General features: G+C 37.1%; 1 protein-coding gene across 2 annotated transcripts; it reads right to left on the reverse strand.

Moving 5' to 3' along the window:
- Positions 1-2653: 2653 nt before the first annotated feature.
- Positions 2654-17768, reverse strand: akt3b (v-akt murine thymoma viral oncogene homolog 3b). Of its 2 annotated transcripts, none has more exons than XM_067402565.1 (15): positions 17592-17768; positions 13865-14137; positions 13597-13722; positions 12891-13002; positions 11513-11657; positions 11297-11428; positions 11153-11218; positions 10966-11034; positions 9744-9866; positions 9525-9653; positions 7834-7932; positions 7638-7753; positions 7371-7458; positions 5638-5740; positions 2654-5438 (listed from the first exon to the last, which is right to left on the reverse strand). In XM_067402565.1, the coding sequence occupies exons 2-15, from the start codon at positions 13908-13910 to the stop codon at positions 5353-5355; spliced, it is 1440 nt and encodes a 479-aa protein (XP_067258666.1). In that variant the 5' UTR covers positions 13911-14137; positions 17592-17768; the 3' UTR covers positions 2654-5352. The 2 variants fall into 2 exon arrangements, with proteins under 2 accessions (XP_067258666.1, XP_067258667.1); XM_067402566.1 differs by having other exon boundaries at positions 17582-17768.
- Between the last annotated feature and the right edge of the window lie 4254 nt (positions 17769-22022).

Genomic DNA, 22022 nt, shown 5'->3' on the forward strand with positions numbered 1-22022 from the left:
ACTGGTTTTGTGGTCCATGGTCACATATATTAGGATTACTGTTGTAGCAAAATATAAACAAACACATGTTCGACTGAGTTTTTGAAATTTCAAGTTAAGGCCTCCCAAAACTCGTGCACGAGTGTTTGTTTACCAATGGCATTCGCTTTGTTATTAAGCCGGGCACACATTTTACGACTAGCTAAAACATTCTGACTGAGCTCAACATACAGCGTTTGTTTCCTGCTCCTGAAGCAGATTTATATACTTTCACATGGAATTTGAACACCGACTGTAATCACAGACTGAATGCAACTGGCTCTGACTCATATTAATTTACATTCATAATCGGCCTTACAATCGTTAAGCCGCGCACACACTTAGTGGATTCATTATGTCGGACCACCGCAGGTAACTCATAATCTGCAGTTGTTACTCCTGTCTCCTGACAAAAACATTGCATGCGGCGCATGTAGAGTGTGGAAAGTTACTAGAGCGCGCAGCCGCTTGTCTCTCACAAGGAACGTCATGATGGCAGTGATTGACAAGCCAGAGGGCCAATTGTTCATGCGATGATCGCGTAAACGATTGGCTGATGTTTTTAAGGCTCTACCTCGTGCACAGATGATGTATATTAATATTATTCCTTTCAGTGCACCTAATAAATAGTCTTATATCACTTAGTAAAGACAGTTTCAATTTATAGTGCAAAAATGTATAAAACAAAACATCCTCTTTACCACCTTTAACACATAGAAGTATATTTGCAGTCCCTTGCAGCATCAGAAATAAGGCCAAACACATTGCTTTATAAAAAAAAAAAAGGCATTTTTTAAAAGAATTAAAGCTAGGGTAGGCAAAGTTTTTGTTAAACTGGTTGAAACATTCTTTACATCCTGATTAATAGCAATCAACAACAAAAGTGTTCTAAATATTAAAAATGTACATATATCCTCTGTGGAAGTCTCAGGTCCAAAAAATGTTCGTCCAATCATTGAATTCGGTCCGAATACAATAATTTGCTGTCCTACCTGCCTGTCAGCATGTATTTCCATACCTCCTCACACCTGCTCGCGCAGTCATCACACGTCATCAGCGCGTTAATGAGGCGATGCACAGTTGTAGACAGACAGCCACCGAGCGCCAAAAACAAACAGCAGCCGACTTTTACAGTCCCTTCTGAACCAAAACGAGTATATGTTGCTATCACGCCATGTCATAACCGTAATTAAGATGGCAACCTGTGACGTTCTAACCGGAACTGTTCATGTCCCCTAACTCGGATTTATTCGTTTCTATGGCAACACTCTCAACATCGAAATGAATCTGCAGCAGTCAAGTGGTACAGGTCAGTGCTATGAAAGTTGTTTACGCTCATTATTATTGTATGTGCTTTGAGACATGAGGTAATTTAACGGCGTACTCTCGTTTCGTGACGCTCGTTTTTAAGGAGGCGTGGCTTTGGTGATGCTCTGAAGGAAGGGTGGGATCTCATGCTTTCAAAGCCAGCTAGCTTGCTATTGCTAGCCTCTGAAATGTCCTACCCTAGATTTAAAGTTTTGCTTGCACTTTTATTGCAGACTGCAAAGTAAAATTTTGTATAAGAGCATACACTCATATAAAATGTAAAAATATATTGTTAAATTTGTCATTATTTAAGCTTCTCTTAAAAACTGTTAACTATTATCCTTAAAGGGGACCCATAATGCCATTTTTATAAGATGTAATATAAGTCTCTGGCGTCCCCAGAATGTGTCTATGAAGTTTCAGCTCAAAATACCCCACTGATCATTTATTATAGCTTGTCAAATTTGCCCCTATTTGGGTACAAGAAGAGAGATGCCGTTTGTTTGTGTCCTTTTAAATGCAAATGAGCTGCTGCTTCAGAAGAGGGCAGAGCTTTAACAGCTCACACTTTGGTTTCTCAACAACAACAAAGCTGGAGAATCTCACGCAGCCAAAATGAGGATTGTCAGTAACGGTGTTCAGCCTTACATTGTTCAAACCGGAGTCAACACTGATGGAGAGACTCAGGAAGAAGTTACAACTTTTAGAATGACACTGGATGTTTCTGAATGGTTAGTGGATAAATTTATGTAGTTGCTGTGGAGTTGATTCAACTCATCGATTAACATGTGTCGTCATGTTCATCTTTTGTGCAAATCCAGCGTTGAATTGACCCTCGTTTGTGAAGCAGTCTGGCGTAAAATGACGGCAACACTGTACTTCAACAACTCTTCCTCTTCTCTAAAGCAGCCCAACATGGCCTCACCCCCTTTGTTGTGTGTTCTCGGGGGCGGGGTTTATGTACATTTTAGGGTTTGTGATGTCACTAACCTGGGAAGAAGCTTGTTGTAGTCCTTAAAGTGATTTCTTTAAAAGAAAATATTTCCATTTGCACTGAACTTTGAGCGTCGGGACTTTGCAGATGTTGTTTATGATCGAGCATTAACATTACATGCTAACTAAAGTTACAAAAGTGAAATCCTAATCAACCACTCCTTTAAAAAATATATTAGGCCTAATTTTATGTAGGTACACACAAGTATAGAGATGCAGCATTAAAACATCATGTAACTTAAATCTAGAAAAATAATACCACATGGACCAACTGGGAAATTTGAACATTTTAATATAACTTAAAATAAATACTACCAAATGGCAATGCAAGTCCTCTACATGGCACTTGCCCTAGAGTTTTGGTATGAAACAAAACAGGCAAACGACTAAAGGAAAGGTATAAAAAATAATGAGGGAGAGAGAGCACTTAATAAACGCGGCTGACAGCGTCCTTCATCCCAACATACGAAAATAAATACAACTAAATTACATCTATAGTACAAAAATACGCTGAAAAAACAAAACAAAACAAAAACAAACTCAGTCATCGGAACAACATTAGAAAACCCAACAAGGATTTCCCGTTAGCTTGACCGAATGCGTCACAGCGTGAAAATAACAACTGAAACTTGAACAAACAATCACACACACTCATATCATTCGCTATGAAGAACCGCAATGAACAACGGCAGTTTCCAAAACGTTCACTGGATTGGGTACAAACAGGATGGGATTGAAACCAAAGCAACTCGTCGTTCCTCCAATGATTTTGTGTCATTTCAGGAAATATTTTTCAATTCATATATTGCCACACACAATAACCGTCACGCGCCTGTCGTCACAAACAGAAGGCATTGCATATGTACATCACACAGAGGAGGGGCGGCTCCAGGGTCAAGGGTCATTCACACTGGTATTGCATGGCTCAGTTGCACATATAATGAGTCTGTGTTCTGACTTGGTATTGATTCCAAACGCAGACATCACACGTCCATAAGATTTCCACAGCTATGGAGACAGTTCTCGATGCAAAAAAAATAATCATAATGTAACAATAACGGTAAAAAGAGAGCAAGAGGTTTGTATTTACATCTTCTGGAATAGTCCAACATTAGGTTTTCTCTCTGTGTGGTGAGAAGTGAGGGTCAGTGGTTGATTGGTCTCTCTCTGTGCTGGTGAGAGAGACACACCTGTTGCTCTGTACAGTAGTGGTGAAACACCACCCAAAATGAGTCTTTACACGTTTGTCCTTGACGCTTCTCGGGTCTGGAGAGCGTAGAACGATTAAAACTGTCCATTTCAGAGTTGAGCAGAGAAGGACAAAGTCATAAAAATCACATCTGGGCAGATTTCACCCCGTCGGTGGGTAGATTTATAGGTGAATCTCACGAAAAAACATGTGCAGGTCATATGTCAGCCCAAAAATCAAAAGAAAATAAGAAATTATGTGTCAGGTTTTACAAAGAGATGAAGTCTATTTTTTCGGACCATTATGATATTTTGCATCGCGACGTTATTTTTATGACAATTATGCACCTGCAAATTCTCATTACCATAATGCAAAAAAAACATCATTACCGTAACGCATCCAAATGTTTTATTTTGCAGTCGTTTCTAATTCCCACTACTCTGGTGATTTTTATTAGGGTAATTATTGAACGTTTTACTGCTTTACTATAAAAATATTTTCTTATTTTTATTTGAATCAGCAAAGTCAGTACAATAATTAACAAAAAGATAAAAATACAGGTAACACTTTGCAATAAGGTTCATTTGTTAAGATTAGTTAAACTAACAGTGAGCAATTTATTTTTACAACATTTAATAATCTTTGTCAATGTTAGTTAATAAAAATGCAATTGTTTGTTCATGTTAGTTCACAGTGCATTAATGTTAACAAATACAAGTTTAAATTTTAAAAATGTATTAGTAAATGGTGAAATTAACATTAAGACTAATAAATGCTGTAGTTTTATTGTTAATTGTTATTTTATGATAACTTAATGCTGACAAATGAAACCGTACTGTAAAGTGTTACCAAAATACTTTTTTTTAATTCTATTTAAATAATATTTAATATAATGTATTTTATTATTACATTAAAATAATAATATTATACTATAATTTTACTGTATTACGGTAATGAGAATGAGATTTTCTTTGCATTACGGTAATGAGAACATGGGAGGAAATTGTCATGAAAATAACTTTGCGATGCAAAAACATGCTAGTGATGCTTAAAATATTTGTCTTCATGCAAAATATAATTTTTTCTCTTCATGATTTTGAAGTGAAATATGACAGACATGTTCTTGACGGTTTCGTGAGATTCACACTTGTGCTCTGAATTGCCTGAGAGACCTTTACAGTAACGGCAGTTTGTTGTATGGTAGTGTTTGAACTCAAACCTTCATATCAGAGCGTGTGGATAAAAACTATAAAGAAAATATGCAAATATTAACACTAGTGTCCTCTGACACACTTTTCCCCACTTTCTTAGAATTCATTTTTACCAAAAGTGAGAAACAAAACTCTTCAACGCCTCAGACAGAGGATGTGTGTGTGTTAAAAATCAGGAACAAAATTAAATTTGTGAGCCTCACAGGAACAGATCTACTGCTGCGTCTAATAACCCCAACTACATGTCTGTCTGTCTGTCTGATGAGATCCACACACATAAGGCAACATTTTTGGTTTGTTCCCCACAACGGCTCTTTCAAACAAGTGCAAAAAAAAAAAAAAAATGCTCCAGGTCTTCAACAATACTGATCATATTTCCCAAAAAACACCGTCCATGATCTGTAAACAACAAGCTGAAAGTGTACAAGACTTTTTAAATGTGGGTCGACTAGCTCAAGTCTCACCCAACTGTGCAAAACCCCTTTAAAGTCCCACATAAAATAAAAAAAAATGAACAGAAAGCAACAAAAACAACTTGCTATGACTATCGGTAATTAAACGGAGGGGGAGAGAGAGGGGGGCTCTTTCTAGCATGGCTACGCAGGGCTCCTTAAATGTTGGCATTTGATGACATCACTCCCGCCCGCTGGCTGAATACGAGAATTGTGGGAAATGTGGTCTCCGTTCGCTATCGGCCGAGTCCATCCCGTCCTCGTCATCTGCAGAAGAGGAAGAGAGAAACATTACACATTGACGGCCGAATGAAAGCGATAAGCGCTATGCAGATTTTCACAGTGATACGCTTGATGGAAAAGCATGGCTCTTTCATTGTGTGTGTAGCTTCCTCTTCCTGTGCCACGAGGAGCCGGTCTACAGGAAAAGAGAGAGAGAGGGAGGGAGGGAAAACGGTGCACTCACACTTCTCTGGAGGGGTGATGGTGATGGTCTGCGCTGTGAACTCCTCGTCGAAATACCTGGTGTCGGTTTCAGAGGATACCTGGGGCATGAACGGCGGTACCAGCTGGACAAGAGACGTGACGGAGAGAGAAAGCAGCTTATTAGACATAATTATGTATGAATGAATAAACAAATAGTTTAGTAAGTTTGTTTAAATACAGTTTTGGTTTGGAGTGGCTGTAATGCATCTTTACGGATACCTGTTTGCTGCTCAACACTGGCTTTTTTTATAGCTGCCCTTTTAATACAATTCATTTTTTGGACAGGAACTTTCATTAATAAGCCTTTATCTGACCGAGTTCTGCTGTGCTCTAAATAACTCACAAATCTTATGATAATTCGATAATCTCCATTCAGTTTTCACACAATATTAGTTGTTTTCATGCCTTTTGCACAACATTGGACCATTTCTTGCTTTTCATCTTCAGAAAGATCTTTCTTCCTCCCCATATTGCATGAGAACTATGACTTGCTTAATAATGTGGAACAACCTCTATTAGGGTTTCCATAGACCTGGCAAATTATTTTGTCTGAGATTGATACCAGTTATCTAAAAAGACATGGATAAATAAACAAACATTTTCTTAGAAAAACTGAAATCTGAATGTTTATTCTACTAAAATCTTACCGATATGTCATGTGCATAATAATTTGGAACGCTGTGTGTATTTTATATATATATATATATATATTTTTTTTTTTAATTATAATTTTACATTTCTTTATTATTTGACATGCAATAACTCAGGAAGGAAATAAGGTAGGAGGACAATTCTATTTTGGTGAAGCTCTCCTACATGTGAGCTGCATCTGGATCAAATTTTGTGGTGGTAGCATTAAGAAATCAAAAGTTGAAGAATTTGGATCCAAGGTAGCCTTTTGTTTAGCCCTTGTCGCCCCCTAATGGGCATTTTAAAAATCGTTCCTCCATGAGGAATATCTCATGATCGATGCAATGGATTATGTTGATTTTGGACTCATTTCAATCGGGAGCATTTTCTACAATCTATGCATGTTTCATGAAGTTATAATCAAAGATGCCACGTTAAAGCTACATTTGCTACATTTACGTACATATATGTGTGCCTGTGGGGTTAAATGTGTCGTAACTCTGTGAGGAATATCTTGTGATTGACACGTTGGATTATGTGGATTTTAATCGTGAGAATCTGCTGTAAATAACGATGTGCCATTTTCCACAATCGGAGCATGTTTCATGAAGTTACAAGTGAAATCGTGATATAAATGCAGCATCAGTATATTATTTACATATGGGTCTTGTGGAGCTTCATGTATAAAAACTCGCTCAAGTTTAGTCAAAGCCCAAAACAATTATACTTGTTGTATTCTACTCCGTGAGACATTTCAAATGACATATGACACATGACTTTCTGAGCTGTATGATGTTTTGGGGTTTGGGGGGGTGTGTACTGCCGGTGATACACTTCGGGTTTAAGGAGTTAATGAATAGAAAGTTCAAATGAACAGCATTTTTTGAAATAGAAATAATTTTAACATTATAAACGTCTTTTGCTGTCACTTTTGATCAATTTAATGCATCCTAGATTAATAAAAGTATTTATTTCTTTAAAAAAAACTAAAACTTTTAAATGGTAGTGAACAAGTCACATTTCTGCTTTTAAACCCTCTATTATGTCTCGACCTATAGATTTCCATTGCGAATGAACTTGTACCTTTTTGTCATAGACGTCCTGCCAGTCCAGCGCTGTGAAGAAACTGTGTCTCATGATTTCCTTAGCATCATCCGGACCTCCTCCGAGCCTTCAGAGAATAAACGGCACATTAATATTCATTCAGGTCTCACATGATACACAAACAGATTAAGTCTGGTGCTGTCATATTGAAATGATGATGATTTCACTCCTTAATGCCAATAATTGTTAGTAGAAACATTACAAACACACCCAGAAAGGCTTTAGATCCCACACTCACAAACTGACCTCTTATTGGGGTCTTTGATGAGTAATCCAGACAGTAAAGACTTGGCGTCTGCAGAGAGGGTTCTGGGAAACTTTATCTCCTCCATCAGAATTAGTTCAAACAGCTTCTCATGGTCCTGAAGAGAGATGCATGTCAGCTTATACAAGAGAAATCATGTGTTGTGTGTTGTTACGGTCACAGTGAGTCACACTGTACCTGATTATAAAAGGGAAGGCGTCCACACATCATCTCATACATAACGACTCCCAGACCCCACCAGTCCACGGCTCTCCCGTAATCATTGTCCTCCAATACCTGTTCAATACAATCACATTACGCTCAGACACCTGATCAGTCGTACAAAACAACAACACATTATGCTCGCACACCTCATCCTGAAACAGTCTCATTATGTTCAAATGCCTGATCAATAATAATAAAAAAAACAAACACTTTAATATTACCAGATACTTTCATATCTTCAGATTATCCGTCCCCTGCACACTTGTGTTATCAATAAAAGTGATCTGATAACTAATCATTATAATTTATCCTCCCACATATGATCCGGACAATAACATACCTGATTAACAATCACAGTGAATACCTCAGCAATAATCACATTAATATCTTCCAGTTCTTCATTAATTAAATTAGCTTCAATAACCGATCGAAAACATGTTAATATCTTTCAGATCTTCATAACTGATTATATTAGCATCAATAACTGATCAACATTCACATTCATATCTTCCAGTTCTTCATTATTTATTTTAGCCACCAATAACTAATTATCACATTAATATTTTCATTAATAATTATTATATTAGCCTCCAATAACGATCAAAGACATGTTAATATCTTTCAGATCTTCATAAATAATTATATTAGCATCAATAACTGATCAATAATCACATTAATATCTGCCAAATCTTCTTTAATAATTATATTAGCCTCAATAACCGATCAGTACACATTAACATCTTCCAATTTCTTATTAATAATTATATTAGCCTCAATAACTGATCAAAAACACAATATCTTCCAATTCTTCATTAATACTTAAAATAGCCTCCATTAACCGATGAGAAATGTATTAATATCTTCCAATTCTTCATTAATAATAATATTAGCCTCCAATGGCCGATGAGAAATGCAATAATATCTTCCATTTTTCATCAATAATCACATTATCCTCCAATAACTGATCAAAAATCAGTTATGGACATTATCTTAATATTTGATCCATGATCAGTCATATTATCCTCTGATATATGATCAATAATCAAGTTATATTACTCTCTGATGGCTGATCCAGAAACAATTATATTGTCTTTCAACAATTACATTAAAGAACTTGATTAATTACTATTAGCAGTCATTTGAACCCAACAATACTAATATCAATAGTCAATCATTACTGCGGCATCAGTGTTTATTGTCAATTTTTGAGGTCATCCAACCCAGATAAATGACTCAAATGATGGAAAAAAAGCCTGACATATGATCGCATTACATCATGACATCAGCATTAGCATGAGTCACAAGTGTTACAGCATCCATATGCAACAGCATTGTTTATGATAAATGCTGTACTCTTATTTCATCAGTAAAGTGGAGCTTAAACAGCAATGAAAACGGCCAGCGGGTCACTGTTACGTTTCCTGTCTGATCACTCTATTTTTACCCATGAGCTGCTCAGTCTTGTCTACAGCCTGCTGTTTGTCTATTTCTGTACGGACGTTAAAAAGCACAGCTAATGTGTGACCCTGTTCCTGCTAACCTGTTCCGGCTGTGACAGACGGAGATTAAACAGTCATGTATATTAAATTTACCACGGTACAGAGGGCTTCCTGTGCTGAGTTTAAAGAGATAAAACACGTCCCTGACAGGTTTGTGTCCCGTACCTCAGGGGCCAGATACTCCGGAGTCCCGCAGAACGTTTTCATGGTAGCGGCGTCTGTGATGCCCTCCTTACACAAGCCGAAATCAGTGATCTTTATGTGACCGTCCTTATCCAACATCAAGTTTTCCAACTAGAAAAACACACAAATGGTTTTGTTATCTTACGTTCAGCTAGTAATGGTAAGGTTTACAGGATGAAAACTAGTCTGTGTTCTGCTCACCTTCAGGTCACGGTAAACAATCTTCGCAGAGTGCAAGTAATCCAACGCAGAAACGATCTCAGCGCCGTAGAAACGGGTCCTATCCTCCGAAAACACACGTTCTCTCGACAAATGAAAAAACAACTGCAACAACAATTAAGAAAAAGAATTCACAAATCTAAATGCGCATCACACCGACATACATAGAGAATGAACATTTGAAATAAAGCAAGAAAGATGACAATCCAAAAGAAAAAAGGCTGAATGTTGAAGAAGAAATTCACATTTGAATATCTTCAAAAGAAAATTCAGAAGTTGCAGAGAAAGTTCAAAAGATGATTTAGAAGGTTGGAAGGAAATGTTTGAAAAAAAAAAAAAAAAACATCAAAAGTTGGAAAGATAAAAATTTGAAAATGTTTTAAAGGAAATTTGAAATGTAGAGAGAAATGCTACAATTTTGAAAGACAATTAAGAAAAATAATTTTGAAAAAGTTGAAATTATTTTAAAGAAATTTGAAAGCTGGAAGAAATTTTGTAAATTGTTTGAATGTTTGAAAAATGTTTGAAAAAGTTCAAAGATTAGAGAAAAAGTTCAAAAGAAGGTCTGAAGAACAAACGTTTGTAAATTTGAAAATGTTCCAAAGGAAGTTTGAAATTTAGAGAGAAAGATAAAAAGAAAATCCAAAATTTAAAAAAAGATTTGGAAATTAGTTTGATATTTGGAAAGCTAAGTTCAAAAGAAAGTCAAAAAGTTATTATAAAAATTTCGAAAAAAAAGTTGAAAAATGATTTATATCATTGTTGAAAAGTTTAAAAGCTGGAAAGAAATTCTGCAATCTTTAAAATGTTTGAAATATAGTTCAAAGGCTAGAGAGAATGTTCAAAAAAAGGCTTAAAAGAATGATTCAGAAGTTCAAATATTAGAAGGTCAGAAGGACAGACGTTTGACAAAGAACAACAGTTTGTAATTTTGAAATTTGGAGAAAGATAAAAAGAAAATCCAAAATTTGAAGAAAAAAAAAGGTTTTTAAGTTTCAGAAAGAAGTTTGATATATGGAAAGAAAAGTTCAAAAGAAAGTCTAAAAGTTTGTAAGAATTTTAAAGAAAGTCTGAAAGCCGGAAAGAAATTTTGTAGGCTTTGAAATGTTTAAAAAAGTTCAAAGGCTAGAGCGAATGTTCAAAGAAACTTTTGAACGTTCTCTTTTTGAACCTTTTGAAGTTTAAAATAAATGAAAACATTTACCTCTCCTCCATTCACATACTCCATAACAAAACATAAACGATCCTTCGTCTGAAATGAGTACTTCAGCGACTGCAGGTAAGACAAAACAATGAATAAATAGGATTGTTTATTTTAAATTTCTTTTAAACAAGGACAGTTTATTTAAATGTGTGAGGGGAGTGTGATTATACGTTACGGCATCACTCACAGTTAGAAACGGATGCCTCGTGTTCTTCAGGACTCTGCTCTCCGTGAGCGTGTGAGCCACTTCATCCTGAAAGAGAAAGAGAGAGATGTTGATTTTCCCATCGTTTCTCAGCTCAGTCTGTTCTCAGAGCAGCAGGTCTCGTACCTTGGCAATAATAACCTCCTTTTTCAGGATCTTCATTGCATAATATGTGCCGCTGGCTTTCTCTCGCACTAGAATCACCTTCCCAAACGTGCCTTTCCCCAGCAGCTTCAGATAGTCAAAGTCATTCATTGTCTGTCCGAGAAGAGAGAGCCGGTTAGAATGACCACATGCACGTTAAACCAGGTTGGTCCAGCAGCCCACCACCATCTCTCTAACCTTTCGTTTGTGATGACTGGTTGACGTGTCCATCTCCTCCTCATTGACGTTTTCGATCTGAGAGATGGGGCTACACAGGATTCCTTCCTCTTCCTGTTTGGCCAGCTTGTCCGCCACCATCTGAATAGCCTCGACCCACTCGTCCCTTGTTACCAAGGAAACAAATGAGCAATCAGTTGTGATAAAGCGATATTTTGGCCAGGCCGATTAATCAGCTGATATCTGACCAAACTGAGATGAACTGTGAAAAGTGTTGGTTTCCTACATTGCAAATATATATATATATATATATATATATATTTTTTTTACCACTATCTGAACATCCTTAAAACAAGAACAATTTCCTTGAGAACCAAGATAATAAGCCTTGTTTTCAGATAATCATCTTAAATTATTTTTAATTTTTATATGCAATTTTATTGGAAAATAGTTATTTTCTTATTTTTTATTGTCTTTGAATTTTTTTTGTTTTTGTAATTTAGAAAAAGCTGAATTTTTAGCATCATTTCTCCAGTCTTCAGTGTCACATGATCCTTCAGAAATCATTCTAATATGATGATTTGCTGCTCAAGAAACATTTCTGACTATTATCAATAGCTATGTTTCCTAATAATTTAACTTAACTTGTGCACAAAATTGGAATGTTGCATAAAACATTTGCAAATAAAGCAGCTTTTCCATCCCATCTGTTCAAGAGAACAAAATTGTCACTTCCTGGGAAATTGGCGCAAAATATCTGTAATAAAAATGGATTTTGTAATGCAATCAGGCTCTTTTATCCTCCATTATAAATTAGTTGTGTCTCAGAGTGCACAGACGAAATGCAATAAACACTGTCAGGTTCTCTTGCATTCGGATGCTGGTGTTTGAGAACACAATCGTGCGAGACGCTTCTGGGAGAGATTTAAACCAAATCATTCTGATGACAGACTCTGGCTCAGGCATTACAGAATGACCAAACAAACATTTGTGATGCTGTGGTGTGATTGGTCTACTAGTTAGTCTAGTTATCCAATCAAATCCCACGTTGAGGCAAAGTCACGCCAGTTTTTTGTTGCACATTGAGGGATTTATTCAGTAAATGTGTTTCCTTTGTAGTTTATGCATGTCTTATTGGATAAAAAACTTGAGCACACAAGTTTTTTTAATGCAAATTTTTAAAATGTATGAGCATCTTGTTTCCATCCAGCTTTTTTGTTCCTCGATATCCCAAAATGCGCATAAAAATATCATGATGCAAACATAGCTAATTAGCATGTAATCTTTTGTAATGTTATAATGTTATGAAAGTATTAAATTCTTTTAAAAAAAAGTATTGCAGATCCCCAAACTTGTGAACTGTAATGTGTTAAATGTGACCGTTCAGGACGTGTCGAACCTCTCGTCGGGCGAGTCCACATGGAAGGTGCGCTCGATCACAGTGGTCCACTGCAGACACCTGATGATGAAGGTGTTGGGCTTCGGTCTCTCCGTCTTCATCAGCTGACACTCTGATGAGTGAGAGGAGGAAAGATGTTTACATGGAATAACGATGTCATCAGCTCATGTTGATGACATCAGCACGTGACGCTCTAATCGAATCAGTTTGTTTTGAATGATCTGAGTCATGGATCTAGAGAACAGAAAATTGTTCTGAAGGGTTTGCCAAAAACATGACACACTGAGATCACAAATTAAAAATATTAAGAGAAAATGAACGTAAAAAACAAACAAACAAAAGAAAAACTAACTAGCCAGCTAAGTTTAATTCATTAATTAATTAATAAAAAATTAAAATTAATCTAAAAATAAATAAATAATTTCTGGTTGGAAATCATGAGATTAATCATACATTATTTAATTTATTTTATTCTGAGAGAATACATACAATGAAAACTAAAGTAAATATTTTCCAGATAATATTTATACATCTTTATAATATTTTTATTTTTCACAGTATAAATGGGTTATTATAAAGTGCATATATTTCATATTTTGTCCCTCGCAAGTGGATCCTCATGTTTGGAGGTCACCTAAACATTGAAAACACCTGCACTAGCATATGAATGGTCTAAAAGCCATAAAACCTTTTGATTTCAACTCACTGGCGACAGAGAAGTTGTTGAGCGGATACGCTAAATCTGCATCTTGCGGCTTCTCTTTATATCCAATAAACGACCCATCTGTCTTTAACAGGAAGTACCGCGGCCTCCAGTTCTTGATGTATTCACCTGAAGAACCAATAAAAACAAGGAACACGTATGAGAAAACATGCGATATTCACAGACACGGCAGTATAACAACAATAATGAAGGATATATATATATATATGTCAACTCCCATCAAGACTTCAATGCACTGGTTTTTTCTCACCTCTCTTCTGCACCCATCCCTCTTTCACTACGTTCTGGTCGTTCATGTTGGCTCCGAGGTCAGAGTTCAAGGGTCAGTCAAGTGCCCGACTTCCTGTTGGTGGTTGTGTCCTGTTCCCTTCGCTCTCCCTTACGCCCGTCTCGCTGTGCTCTCCTGTTCTCTCACACTCTTCCTCTCACTTTCTCTGCCACGTTATGATGTAACGTCTCAGCCTCCTCCTTTACTTTCACTCTCTCTCTCGCGACCCTTCAGACACTCCAACGGTGACTCAGCCTGGAAGGAAACAACAAAACAGAGAAAACACACACACACGGGTCATTCTCTTCCGCTTCTCCCCCTCTCCCACACACACACACTTCCATGTGAAATAAAGTCATTGTTAGGAGCAGGGAAACATTTCCCGCCCCTTCCCGTGGCCTTCTCTTCCTCTCTCACACTGGATGCTGATGCGATGTGTGCCTCTCCTCTGAACTGAGACGCTTTAGAACCTTTGAATTCATCTTAAAACTCCAAATGCAGAATCTTAGAACCAGCACCTTTAAATGTTGCAACCAATCAAATAACTCTACAACGAACCCAATGACATTAGAACCAACACTGGAACCTCAGAATCAGTCTTAGAACTCAATCAACATAAGAACTTCAGAATGTAATTTAGAATAATTTAGAACCCCATAATAAATCAATATCACAACCTCAAATCATCTCAGAATCAACTGATGAACCTTATCGAAGGATAAAATAAATATTAGAACCCTGTTAGAAATAGAAACCATATAATTACAATTTCAAATTCAAATAGAATCAACATTAAAGTCATCTGACATTCCACTTAAAAACTATGAATCAATCATAGAATCTTACATCATTAGAATAAATTTTATTTTAAAGGTTTTATGTCCGATTCCAAGATGATGCTAAACAAAATGAAAGTTTTAAGATTAAAGTGATAGTTCACCCAGAAATGGAAATTATGTCATCATTTACTTCCCCTCAAGTTGTTCCAAACCTGTATAAACTACCATAGTAGGAAAAATACACTATGCTAGTCAATGAAGGGCGAGATCTGCTTGGTTACAAACATTCTTCCAAATATCTTCTTTTGTGTTCAGTAGAACAAAGAAATTCATACAGGTTTGGAACTACTTGAGGGGGAGTAAATGATGACAGAATTTTAATTTTTGGGTGAACTATCATTTTAATCTTAAAACTTTCATTTTGTTTAGCATCATCTTGGAATCGGACATAAAACCTTTAAAATCAACCTTAAAATCTTAGAATCATCATTACAACCTCGGAATCAACCTTAGAACCAACCTTGGATTTCTACAATCAATCTTAGAACCTTAGAATCAACATGATAACCTCAGAATCTGTCTTAGAATCAATTTAAGAACCTGCAAATCAAAATTAGAATTAGAAAAAAAAAAACATAATTAACAATGGGACATTTTAATCAACATCTAAACCTCATAATGAATCATCAGAATCAGCTGTTGAATCTCAGAATGATAAAATATTAGAACACTATTTCAAAAAGAAACCATAGAATCAGACTAGACTTCTCGATAATTCTATAATTCAACAACACAATCAGAATTTTACAATAACTCACTTTCAGTAAAGAATCAAGAGTAAAATCATCTTAGAATCAAACTAAACTATGAATCAGTCTCAGAATGAACCATTTCACTTCACTTCACAATCAGCCTTGCAACTTAGGGTACATTTGCATGTCAACAATGTACTAAAAACTGAAGTTTTTCCTTTGCGTTTTTCATGTACAGATGACAACGTTGTCAGAACGATCCCCGATCCGTTCACACAGATCCAAGAAAACGACTAAAACTGCTGTATTACTCAAGCCAGGCCAGTAGTTGGCGATGTGCGATGTTTGTAAACAAACACTACGCGCCTATAGACTGAATACATAATACGCATATGTATGCAGTTGTCATGTAAATGAACGGTCACAACACATCAAAAGTTTTCTGTTTTTAGTTGAAAACATTGTCATATAATCGCACCTAAAATCAAACTTAAAATCTTAGAACTTTTTTTAGCATCATTTTAGAATCAAACATAGAACACTCAAAATCTCAGAATCAGCCTTATAATCGACATATGGACCTTGGAATCAACCTCAGAATCTCAGAACACTAGAAACAATCCTTACAATGTCTCACGCTTCTGTTTGTTCTCATCTACACCTCAGATAGTCTATAGCAAAGTAAATCTGGAGCATCTGGGAACACAGGCACCTCACACTCTTTTTATATTTAAACATCTCTGCATCTAGTTGCTGCTGTAAACTCATGCACTTTCCATACTCCACAATAACTCCCCTTTATTAAATGAACAATACACTGTACCATCATGAATATGTATAATCATCACACATGTGACACCTGCCCCAGTAACATTACACATGCATTCAGGATGCCAAGAAAAGAATCATTGACACGTGAAACTAAATGCATGGTGTTCGGATGTGATGCATGACATTTTCAGAAACAGTTTATTTTGACTATCCTTCTATAAAGGTTTTGATGTTCTCTGAGGTTTTGATCACCCCAAATATTTTAAGGCTATACTGCTTGATCATTATTTTTTAAAAGAAGTAATACATTTTCAAGGTAGTGAATATTCTTTAAAAACATGAATAATTTAATATTCAAAATATCAATATATTTTCATATCGTTTCTCCTAAACTAACCGTACCATTCCATAAAAAGGTCAAATGTAATATCACAGTCACGAAGGTCTAAAGCGGCCCTCTGTTTTGTTTTTATTGTCACATGACAACAAAATGGCTCCCTGCACATTGATTACACCACACAAATTTTGTTTTCTTAAAAAGAAACAGAAATTATAATAAAATATTACAATACATTATTTTTCTAAGGCTTTTTTTCCAGTTTCACCACAAAAACCTCTTTGATTTCAAGTCCCACAAAAAAAATAACATCAAACGGCTTTAAAATCTGAAAATGAAAACATATTCTTCATAGAAGAGGCTCATTTTGATGACTTGTATTCAAATAAAATTAATGCATATTTCATGTTGTTAAGATAAATGAGATTTCTAAACAACAGAAGCCACCCAAACCAATGTCAACAAAAACAATGGCGGACACGGTTGGGCATCACACACACACACACACACACACACACACACACACACACACACACACACACACACGGATGTGACAGCAATTAACATGACAAATCACAATAAACACAATGAAGCATCGGCTTTTGTGTCATATTGAGCTGCTGTTATATAATCCATCGCCATGATAATAAATACAGCAGACTGACAGCTCGCCATGAACATGAATAAAAGTGCCTATGAACATATATGAGTGTCTGTGCAAAAACACTGCTGTGTGATAACAATACAAACACACATGCATTTAGGCTGAAGGATGTGAAATGTGCGCGCTCTTGTTTTCTATTTGGCCGAAATGCGTAAAATGGTGGACGCGCATCAATAATAACGCGCAGGATGCTATTTCAATGTGATTGTGATTAAATATCAGAGCTATTTATATTCAAATAGTTGGCGATAGATAAATAAGCTCTTCGTGTGTCCAACAGCATCACGGGTAAGGCCGAGGAGCATCCCCGCCCGGCGGCCAGTGATGCTCCAGCGCGGATGCTCGGCCTTGTCCGTGATGCTGCTCGTTGATGGAGGAAAGATAAACAACACGAACCACTCAATACCTGGCAGACGCTCCGCCAGACGGTGGGATCGGTTCCACGCCAGCCCGGTGTGAGACAAACCCAAACCCGCACGCAGATGATGCTGCCGCCGCTGGTCGGTCATGAGGAAAACGGAGGCACGCGCGCCTGTGAAGTGGCCATCATCTTCGTTACACCGGTGAACCGAATGACCCTGGATGAATGGCGTAACCCGATGCAGAAAGCGCGGTGACGGCGCACCCCGTCTCCAGCACTCGAATTTGCCCGAATCCTACTACGGCGAAGGCCTCCTTCTTAATTTTCATGAGATAAGCGTCGCCATTGGATGGTTATAGCAGGCAACGTCACTGAGAACTCATAAATATTCAGATTATAAGCTTTACGCATTGGAAGAATCCTAAATAACTTGGGCGAGAGCTGAATAATATCCAAAATACATGCACGTTTAGCTATTATTAAAATTGCATGCATATTAACATAAGTGAACTGTTCGACATTTTATTAAGTATTATTGTGAAAACAATACTATAAAGAAATGTAGAAATAGAAAGGATGCCATAATAAGTAACATATCCGTCAATATTGTAGCCTATTTATGGTCAATAAATATTAATACATGATAAATATGATAAACAAGAAAAAAGAAAGGTTTGTAGCCAGAACATTTTGGTTTTATGCAAACGAAACACTTAAAATATTAATTATTGTATATAATTATTGTATATAATAATTGAATGCTTTTTATTCATCTACCCAATGGCCATTGAAATATATCATAGGAAAGCAAGCTTCAGAACTGTAAATATTATTAATATTAAAAAACCCGAGGATTTTGCCATTGAAATGTTACCAAATCACTGTCTGAGCTAATTAATATTCATAACCGAACCCTTTCCCATTGGATGGTTAGCAGGCAACGTCACTGAGAACTCATAAATATTCAGATTATAAGTTTTACGCATTGGAAGAATACTAAATAACTTGGGCGAGAGCTGAATAATATCCAAAATACATGCATGTTTAGCTATTATTAAAATTGCATGCATATTAACATAATAAGAGAACTGTTCGACATTTTATTAAGTATTATTGTGAAAACAATACAATAAAGAAATGTAGAAATAGAAAAGGTGTCGTAAAAAAGTAACTTATCTGCCAATATTTTAGCCTATTTATTGTCAATAAATATTAATACATGATACATATGATAAACAAGAAAAAGAAAGAAGGTTTGTAGCCAGACCATTTTGGTTTTATTATGCTTAAAATATTAATTATTGCATATATTGTATATAAAAATTATTGTATATAATTGAATGATTTTTCTTCGTCTACCCAATGACCATTGAAATATATCATAGGAAAACAAGCTTCAGAACTGTAAGGCTTATTAATATTTAAAAACCCGAGGAATTCGCTATTGAAATATTACCAAATGGCTGTCGGAGCTAATTAATATTCATAACCGAACCCTTTCCCATTGGAAGGTTGGAAAGCAACGTCAGCCTGAGCTTATTATTAATGAGCTGAACCTTCGCAATAGTAGGATTCGTATTTTTTCGTCTCCAGCACCAACCATTCAGTCGCTGCCAGTGGGACGGAGGAGGAAACCTCTCGACGTCACACCGGGACCCGTTTTCACCGGACGCTCCCCCCGTCCTCCTCCTGCTCTTCCTGGCTTTGTCGCTCGCCAGGCTTTTGTTGGTCTCGCTACATATGAATGATAAATGCTTTATGTACCTCCCTGTCCCACCAATCGAAAAGAGACCTCATATAGCACCAGAACTCACTTATTATGCCACATATGATGAAGACAATAATAAATGCTCCAGCTACAGTGAGTTTCCCCGCCTCTATCCCGGGACAAGCAGAGGATTTGGAGCCCTTTGTCTTATTTAATGAATGCATACAGAGAAAACAAAGCACATGGACGAATAATTATAATATTACTAAGACTAAAACTACTCTTTGAATAACTACTAATAATCGATTAAAGTCACAAACTTGGGGATTCATTTCCATAAACTATTTCATACATCTTTTGCTTAGAACTACACGTGTAGTGAATAGTTTATGAAGACTTCACATATAAAGTTGCAGGATGTCTCCCTCTAGTGTTCAACACATAAAACTGAAGCTCCATAATGACAGATTATACAGAAACTCCAAAACAAAGACTTTTATGTATGTATGTATTTATTTAATAAATAATAGTTTACATTTAACATACAAATAAATTGAATAAATAAACTATTTTTAATAGAATATATATTTTTAAATAAATAAATAAATAAAATATAAATTATTATTCAATTATTCAAATATTTTTAATTAGCCTATTATAAAAAATCATTTTGAGAAATGTAAACAAAAGTGTGGTCATGAAAAGGCACAATTCATACTATGCATTAATGTTTAGTTAATTATCACATTTAGTACACACACAAAAAAAAAGGGAAAAAAAGAGAAAAGAGTCTTGAAAAAGGACCCATCAAGGTCAAGATACTGAAGAGGAACTGAAATTCATATCCTGACTCCAGAGTTTATTCACAATCATGGATGTATGAGTTATGTTACAATGAAAGGATTTTAATGTTGGTAGTCTCTGAGGTTACTGAAAAACGAACACATTTCGTTTTATTTCCAGGTAGCACTATAAATTATAAAAGTACATGCAAACATTATTATTATTCATTAAAAAATGCTGGGTAAAAAATAACCCAAGTTAAATATGGACAACCCAGCGGTTGGCTTGTTTCAACCCAGCGGTTGGCTTGTTTTAACCCAGAGGTTGGCTTGTTTTAACCCAGCGGTTGGCTTGTTTTAACCCAGAGGTTGGCTTGTTTTAACCCAGAGGTTGGCTTGTTTTAACCCAGCGGTTGGCTTGTTTTAACCCAGCGGTTGGCTTGTTTTAACCCAGAGGTTGGCTTGTTTTAACCCAGCGGTTGGCTTGTTTTAACCCAGCGGTTGGCTTGTTTTAACCCAGCGGTTGGCTTGTTTTAACCCAGCGGTTGGCTTGTTTTAACCCAGGGGTTGGCTTGTTTTAACCCAGCGGTTGGCTTGTTTTAACCCAGCGGTTGTTGGCTTGTTTCAACCCAGCGGTTGGCTTGTTTTAACCCAGCGGTTGGCTTGTTTTAACCCAGCGGTTGGCTTGTTTCAGCCCAGCCGTTGGCTTGTTTTAACCCAGCGGTTGGCTTGTTTCAGCCCAGCGGTTGGCTTGTTTTAACCCAGCGGTTGGCTTGTTTTAACCCAGCGGTTGGCTTGTTTTAACCCAGAGGTTGGCTTGTTTTAACCCAGCGGTTGGCTTGTTTTAACCCAGCGGTTGGCTTGTTTCAGCCCAGCGGTTGGCTTGTTTCAACCCAGGGGTTGGCTTGTTTTAACCCAGCGGTTGGCTTGTTTTAACCCAGCGGTTGGCTTGTTTTAACCCAGCGGTTGGCTTGTTTTAACCCAGCGGTTGGCTTGTTTTAACCCAGCGGTTGGCTTGTTTTAACCCAGCGGTTGGCTTGTTTTAACCCAGAGGTTGGCTTGTTTTAACCCAGCGGTTGGCTTGTTTTAACCCAGCGGTTGGCTTGTTTTAACCCAGCGGTTGGCTTGTTTTAACCCAGCGGTTGGCTTGTTTTAACCCAGCGGTTGGCTTGTTTTAACCCAGAGGTTGGCTTGTTTTAACCCAGCGGTTGGCTTGTTTTAACCCAGAGGTTGGCTTGTTTTAACCCAGCGGTTGGCTTGTTTTAACCCAGCGGTTGGCTTGTTTTAACCCAGAGGTTGGCTTGTTTTAACCCAGCGGTTGGCTTGTTTTAACCCAGAGGTTGGCTTGTTTTAACCCAGAGGTTGGCTTGTTTTAACCCAGCGGTTGGCTTGTTTTAACCCAGAGGTTGGCTTGTTTTAACCCAGCGGTTGGCTTGTTTTAACCCAGCGGTTGGCTTGTTTTAACCCAGCGGTTGGCTTGTTTTAACCCAGCGGTTGGCTTGTTTTAACCCAGCGGTTGGCTTGTTTTAACCCAGCGGTTGGCTTGTTTTAACCCAGGGGTTGGCTTGTTTTAACCCAGCGGTTGGCTTGTTTTAACCCAGCGGTTCGCTTGTTTTAACCCAGAGGTTGGCTTGTTTTAACCCAGAGGTTGGGTTGTTTTAACCCAGCGGTTGGCTTGTTTTAACCCAGCGGTTGGCTTGTTTTAACCCAGCGGTTGGCTTGTTTTAACCCAGAGGTTGGCTTGTTTTAACCCAGAGGTTGGCTTGTTTTAACCCAGAGGTTGGCTTGTTTTAACCCAGCGGTTGGCTTGTTTCAACCCAGAGGTTGGCTTGTTTTAACCCAGAGGTTGGCTTGTTTCAACCCAGCGGTTGGCTTGTTTCAACCCAGAGGTTGGCTTGTTTTAACCCAGCGTTTGGCTTGTTTTAACCCAGAGGTTGGCTTGTTTTAACCCAGAGGTTGGCTTGTTTTAACCCAGAGGTTGGCTTG

The sequence above is a fragment of the Chanodichthys erythropterus genome, chromosome 12 (assembly GCF_024489055.1).
Source record: "Chanodichthys erythropterus isolate Z2021 chromosome 12, ASM2448905v1, whole genome shotgun sequence".
NCBI lineage: Eukaryota > Metazoa > Chordata > Actinopteri > Cypriniformes > Xenocyprididae > Chanodichthys > Chanodichthys erythropterus.

Bases quoted from the DNA above. Each gene is read 5' to 3' on its own strand.
- akt3b (XM_067402565.1), bottom strand. From the start codon at position 13,910: ATGAACGACCAGAACGTAGTGAAAGAGGGATGGGTGCAGAAGAGAG. The intron at 9,654-9,743 runs GTGAGCAGAACA...GTGTTTTTCTAG, and splicing joins TTGTTTACCGTGACCTGAAG to TTGGAAAACTTGATGTTGGA. The intron at 5,439-5,637 runs GTGAGTGCACCG...CCTCTTCTGCAG, and splicing joins CATCACCCCTCCAGAGAAGT to ATGACGAGGACGGGATGGAC.